The sequence below is a fragment of the Nansenia antarctica genome (genome assembly GCF_963989245.1).
Source record: "Nansenia antarctica genome assembly, chromosome: 10".
Classification (NCBI taxonomy): Eukaryota; Metazoa; Chordata; class Actinopteri; order Argentiniformes; family Microstomatidae; genus Nansenia; species Nansenia antarctica.
In genome coordinates this window covers 23,540,031-23,547,530 of record NC_137680.1, presented here as the reverse complement: position 1 = coordinate 23,547,530, position 7,500 = coordinate 23,540,031, and the positions used below count along the sequence as shown (strand labels likewise).

The 7,500-nt window shown below is 46.0% G+C and overlaps 1 protein-coding gene across 1 annotated transcript in view; it reads right to left on the bottom strand.

Moving 5' to 3' along the window:
- The window catches only part of ptprub (protein tyrosine phosphatase receptor type Ub), a gene marked incomplete at both ends in the record, with an annotated part of 100,565 nt that overhangs the window by 57,114 nt on the left and 35,951 nt on the right, over positions 1 to 7,500 (bottom strand). The window contains 2 exon segments of the mRNA XM_080541103.1: positions 2,283 to 2,398; positions 5,835 to 5,916. Of these exon segments, the coding sequence (XP_080397229.1) occupies positions 2,283 to 2,398; positions 5,835 to 5,916 (198 nt within the window).

Genomic DNA, 7,500 nt, shown 5'->3' with positions numbered 1-7,500 from the left:
TGGAAAATATATATTAAAATAAAATGTATATTCTGATGATGTTTAGGCCAGCAGAGAAGGCCTTGCTGGCCCTGACGGCACACCACTGGTCAAATACTAGGCGAACATGTGTGTAAGACACAAATAAACTTGGATTTCATGCATTTCAAGTGGCATCTTTGTAATCATGACGACGTAGCCTGGTCTAAGAATGCATTTCACCATGTTAATTCCCAGTATAGTGAAAATACCACCGCTCATCCGTGATCAGACTTAGCTGGGGTGCTGCAGCTGAAGAGTATCAAATAGAGTGCAAAAAAGCAGCATCTGCACACTCAAATCTGTGCAAACGATGTTTATTGCAAGCTTTCGGTCCCCAGGCTATCGACAATGTAAACAACAGCTGTATGACAAGTTTGTATGACGCAGTTTGACGAGGCTGAAAGCGCACAGGGTTGCCAGATGGGATTGACAATTTACAGCCTAAACTTTCTATAACCTCAAAATCAAGTTTCCCATTCGGCGGTAACCCGCCCCATCTGGCAACCCTGGACGCGAAATGCATTTTAGGGATCCAGTACTCCAGAAGTGTACAGTCGTATCACACTTAAATTATTGAGAAAATATAGTATATATACTAAATTTCTCGCATACTCAAATCTCGCATACTGTACAGTGTGAACGCTCTCACATACTCAAATCTACGACATATCTAGTATGAGTAGTATGCTAGTATGCTATTCCGAACACAGCCAATGACTAAAAATAGAATAATTAGTCAAAGTCAGCTTTATTGTCAATCCAATATATGTACAGACATACAGATGGCTGAAATTGCGTTTCCCTCTCATCCACGGTGCATAGCAAACAAAAACAATAAATAACTATATGATACGACAAGATTAAAAATAACTAGAAATACAAAAATACTAGATAAAAGATTTGAAATGTGCGGTACAATGTACAGGGGTGCAATACAATATGAACAATGACAATAGTGCAATAGTGGTAATTGGCTCAGTATAATAGAGTAAAGTGGCTATGTAAATAATTAAAATAATCAGTGTTTACTTGAGCTTATCTTTGAAATGTTTGCTGCAGAGACTTGTGTACTTTGATGGTTTGCCCTCCACAGGGACTGAGACACGTCTAATAGCACAAATCTACAATCTTCTCCTCTCTGGGTTTTCTTTTTCTGATGGAATTCTGTAGAAGCCCAACCCAGGGTCGTCTCCTCGTCGGTTAGTGCACCCGATTGCACAGCAACTATCCAGCATTTTGTCAAACAACTAATTACTTGGTAAAAAACTGATAAAATGGCTGGCAGGCAGCGGAAGAAAGACTTGTTTTGCCTGTCAGGTGGCATTCCCATTATGCCATGATGACACGTGCAAATATTGAATACTAACTATGAATACTAACTATGAATACAAACTATGAATATACTCCAGAGTTTAGGCTGTTAGCAGGCTTGCCTCTGCCACGTGTGTGTGTGTGTGTGTGTGTGTGTGTGTGTGTGTGTGTGTGTGTGTGAGTGTGTGTGTGAGTGTGTGTGTGTGTGTGTGTGTGTGTGTGTGTGTGTGTGTGTGTGTGAGTGTGTGTGTGTGTGTGTGTGTGTGTGTGTGTGGTTGTGTGCGTGTGTGGTTGTGTGTGTGTGTGTGTGTGAGTGTGTGAGTGTGTGTGTGATGTGTGTGTGAGTGTGTGAGTGTGTGTGTGTGTGTGTGTGTGTGAGTGTGTGAGTGTGTGAGTGTGAGTGTGTGTGTGTGTGTGTGTGTGTGTGTGTGTGAGTGTGTGTGTGTGTGTGTGTGTGTGTGTGTGTGTGGTTGTGTGACCTTTTCCAAACAAACACCCAGGCGTTGATTACGGTCTGGTGGTGTAGAGCAACCCTCAACCACACACACACACACACACACACACACACACACACACACACACACACACACACACACACACACACACTCATACAGTACACACTACACACACACACACACACACACTCATTTACATTTACATTTACATTTTTGGCATTTTGCAGACGCCTTATTCCAAAGCGACTTACAATCAATACAGTACACACTCATACAGTACACACACACACTCATACAGTAATACAGTACAGTGTGTGTACTGTATGAGTGTGTGTGTGTGTGTACTGTATGAGTGTGTGTGTGTGTGTGTGTGTACTGTATGAGTGTGTGTGTGTACTGTATGTGTGTGTGTGTACTGTATGAGTGTGAGTGTGTGTGTGTGTGTGTGTGTGTGTGCGTGAGTGTGTGTGTGTGTGTGTGTGTGTTTGTGTGTACCTCCAGCAGGAAGGTGTCTGTCACAGAGCCGCGGCCCGACGCCACACACTGGAAGGAGGCGTTCTGCCCCGCGTTCACCTCCTCATCACCCAGACGAGAGAAGTGGGCCGCCTTGTCTACGGGGGGAGGGAGAGGGAGGGAGGGAGGGAGAGAGAGGGAGTGAGGGGGAGGGAGAGGGGGAGAGGGAGGGAGGGAGAGGGAGTGAGGGGGAGGGAGAGGGGGAGAGGGAGGGAGGGAGGGAGAGAGGGTGTTACTGACAGTTCCTGTCTGGTTGGAGGACTAACACAGTAACACACTAACACAGTAACACACTAACACACTAACACAGTAACACAGTGACACACTAACACAGTAACACAGTGACACACTAACACAGTAACACACTAACACATTAACACACTAACACACAAACACATTAACACAGTAACACAGTGACACACTAACACAGTAACACACTAACACACTAACACAGTAACACACTAACACAGTAACACAGTAACACACACTAACACAGTAACACAGTAACACAGTAACACACTAACATAGTAACACACTAACACAGTAACACAGTAACACACTAACACAGTAACACACTAACACAGTAACACACTAACACTCTAACACATTAACACACAAACACACAAACACAGTAACACACTAACACACTAACACTCTAACACACTAACACTCTAACACTCTAACACACTAACACACTAACACTCTAACACACTAACACTCTTACACACTAACACTCTAACACTCTAACACACTAACACACTAACACAGTAACACAGTAACACAGTAACACACTAACACACTAACACTCTAACACACTAACACTCTAACACTCTAACACACTAACACACTAACACTCTAACACACTAACACAGTAACACACTAACACAGTAACACAGTAACACAGTAACACACTAACACACTAACACACTAACACACTAACACGGTATCACACTAACACAGTAACACACTAACTCACTAACACACTAACATTCTAACACTCTAACACACTAACACAGTAACACACTAACACACTAACATTCTAACACAGTAACACACTAACACACTAACATTCTAACACTCTAACACACTAACACAGTAACACACTAACACACTAACATTCTAACACTCTAACACACTAACACAGTAACACACTAACACACTAACATTCTAACACACTAAAGCTTCGTGCACACCGCGAACCGTGACCCACCGTTCTGACGCAACCTGGTGGGATGGGCTTGACGCATGTCGCATGCGATGCAGACGCAACATGTGTGCACAGCGGGGGAAGTTTGAACAAAAAGTTTTAACAATGGAGGAGCAATTGATTCTTGCCGTCTCTGGCCAACCAAAAGTTTGATACAGCTACATGCTGATACAGCTACATGTTGATACATATGTAAGGTGAATAGTGAGTTAACATGTTTATTAGTTGTATCCCTTCCTTGTTGTAAAACGTGTTGTTGTTCGCAATGCTATGCTATTGTTATGCTATGTTGTGCTATGAATGGTGTACTAGTTTTTACTGAATAAATCGCGATTTCTTTCAAAGAAGGTAGCAGGTGTTTATGTCCATGTCAAGGAGAAGGTACGACAGTAGTGTGATTAGGACATAAGTTGAGGATATTAGTGTAGTTGTACTTTAGCCTGTGGAGACGCGATAGCATTAGCTCCACACGGATTTAACATTAACAGTAGTCATAGACACTTGTAGTAGTAGTAGTAGTTGTTGTATAAGGTGAATAGTGTGTTAACATGTTTATTAGTTGTATCCCTTCCTTGTTGTAAAACGTGTTGTTGTTGAACATGTCTGTGACTGAGATAGACTAGATACTACGGAGGATGTTATCATAGTGTCTGTGATGCTAACGGCGCCATCTTTGCTAGCCTGTGGAGACGCTATGATAGCATTAGCTCCACACGGATTTAACATGAACAGTAGTAGACTACACTTGTAGTAGTAGTAGTAGTAGTTGTTGTATAAGGTGAATAGTGACTGGTTATTCAGTACCCAGTCTGGAGACTAGATAGAAAATGAGCTCCTACGTGGGTAACATCATCTCTTATTAAGCCCAGGATACATGATAGCCTTTAGCTAGGCTAGCGAAGTTTCCCACAGAAGTGGGGGGAAAAACGTCAGATTAGATATATAAACTGGTTATTTTGATAAACCGGATACATTTTGTGAATATATATGGTTACTTTCTCGCCTGAAAACATATAAAAACTTCATAAAATGACATATTAACACTTGTAGAGCCAAATTAAAGATTTTCGCCAATGGCGGATTTTACATCTAAAGGCGAAAGCTCTGGTCAAGAAACTACTTCCGGTTGTTTTGACGGACCCAACGCAACGCAAAAGCTGAAATATTTTGACTGATTACCGCACCCTGACGGACAAGAAACGCAATGCAGAGCAACGCAACGGATCAACGCAACTGCCCCATTGAGATGAATGACTTCCGGTGCAACGCAATGACCTGGTGTGCACGAAGCTTAACACAGTAACACACTAACACACTAACATTCTAACACTCTAACACTCTAACACTCTAACACACTAACACAGTAACACACTAACATTCTAACACACTAACACAGTAACACACTAACACACTAACATTCTAACACTCTAACACACTAACACACTAACACACTAACACAGTAACACACTAACACACTAACACACTAACATTCTAACACACTAACACAGTAACACACTAACACACTAACGCACTAACACACTAACACACTAACACAGTAACACACTAACACACTAACGCACTAACACAGTAACACACTAACACAGTAACACACTAACACACTAACACACTAACACACTAACACTCTAACACTCTAACACTCTAACACACTAACACACAAACACACAAACACAGTAACACACTAACACACTAACACACTAACACTCTAACACTCTAACACTCTAACACACTAACACTCTAACACTCTAACACTCTAACACACTAACACACTAACACGCTAACACTCTAACACACTAACACTCTAACACACTAACACACTAACACTCTAACACACTAACACACTAACCAGGGTAATTCTACATGTCTGGACCAGGGTAATTCATATTAAGTGTGTGGGACAACAGGGAATCTCACCCTCCTCCCTCCCTCCCTCCCTCCTCCTCCCTCTCTCCTCTCCTCTTTCTCCCCCATCCCTCCTCTCTCTCTCCTCTCAAACCTGCCCTAAGCTCAGAACTCAGAAATATGTGAGTTATTTGAGTTATGTTCCATGACAACAAACCCATCGTCCGATTCCTACCTCCGCCAGCCTCCCCCCCTCCCTCGCAGCCTCCCAGAAAGAGGAGAGGACAGGACATTCCTCTCCGATGAGACACTGCTAACACACACACACACACACACACACACACACAAACACACCCACACACCCACACACACACACACACACACAGGGAGGGAGGGGGGAAGGGAGATGTGTGTGTGTGTGTGTGTGTGTGTGTGTGTGGGTGTGTGTGTGTGTGTGTGTTACTCACAGCATGGGTAGTTGAGCAGCATGATGTCATCGATGGCGATGTAACCACGGCGATCCTTGGAGACGGTCGCCTCGATCAGGATCTGACCAATCAGAGACCAGCGTTAGTGGCTAGCAGCTAGCGGCTAGCTAATGATGGGCTGGAAACTACTGACCACAGACAGAGAGAGGAGGGAAACTACTGACCACAGACAGAGAGAGGAGGGAGGGAGGGAGGGAGGGAGGAGGGAGGGAGGGAGAAGGGAGGGAGGGAGAAGGGAGGGAGGGAGGGAGGGAGAGAGGGAGGAGGGAGGGAAGGAGGGAGAGAGGGAGAAGGGAGGGAGGGAGGGAGAGAGAGAGAAGGGAGGGAGGGAGGGAGAGAGGGAGGGAGGAGGGAGAGAGAGGGAGATGAGAGAGAGATAGAGAGGGAGGAAGGGAGGGAGAGGAGAGAGAGAGAGAGGGAGAGGAGAGAAAGAAAAAGAGGGATGAAGGTAGAGAGAGGGAGGGAGGGAGAGGACAGAGAGAAAGAGAGAGAGAGAGAGGGAGGAAGGGAGAGGAGAGAGAGATAGAGAGGGAGGAAGGTAGAGAGAGGGAGGGAGGGAGAGGACAGAGAGAAAGAGAGAGAGAGAGAGGGAGGGAGGGAGAGGAGAGAGAGAGGGAGGGAGGGAGGGAGAGACACACACACACTCTCACTATGGTTCTACATAACATTTGACAAAACAGCAGATAAGCAACAGCTGGTCACTTTCCTGTGAAATAACAACACTGTGTGTGTGTGTGTGTGTGTGTGTGTGTGTGTGTGTGTGTGTGTATGTGTGTGTGCGTGTGTGAGAGAGAGAGGTCAGAGGTCACACATGCCTCAGTTGAACATTAGCCTTTTTGTTGAGAGACATTCTTTTGATTAAACGCGCCTGTGTGTCTGTACTGTCCCCTGTCACTGGTGTCTGTACTGCCCCCTGTGGCTGGTGTCTATACTGCCCCCTGTGGCTGGTGTCTGTACTGCCCCCTGTGGCTGGTGTCTGTACTGCCCCCTGTGAATGGTGTCTGTACTGCCCTCTGTGGCTGGTGTCTGTACTGCCCCCTGTGAATGGTGTCTGTACTGCCCCCTGTGGCTGGTGTCTGTACTGCCCCCTGTGGCTGGTGTCTGTACTGCCCCCTGTGGCTGGTGGCTGTACTGTCCCCTGTGGCTGGTGTCTGTACTGCCCCCTGTGGCTGGTGGCTGTACTGTCCCCTGTGGCTGGTGTCTGTACTGCCCCCTGTGGCTGGTGTCTGAACTGTCCCCTGGTGTCTGTACTGCCCCCTGTGGCTGTTGTCTGTACTGCAGCCTGTGGCTGGTGTCTGTACTGCCCCCTGTGGCTGGTGTCTGTACTGCCCCCTGTGGCTGGTGTCTGTACTGCAGCCAGTGACTGGTGTCTGTACTGCCCCCTGTGAATGGTGTCTGTACTGCCCTCTGTGGCTGGTGTCTGTACTGCAGCCAGTGACTGGTGTCTGTACTGCCCCCTGTGAATGGTGTCTGTACTGCCCCCTGTGACTGGTGTCTGTACTGCCCCCTGTGAATGGTGTCTGTACTGCCCCCTGTGGCTGGTGTCTGTACTGCCCCCTGTGGCTGGTGTCTGTACTGCCCCCTGTGGCTGGTGTCTGTACTGCCCCCTGGTGTCTGTACTGCCCCCTGTGGCTGGTGTCTGTAC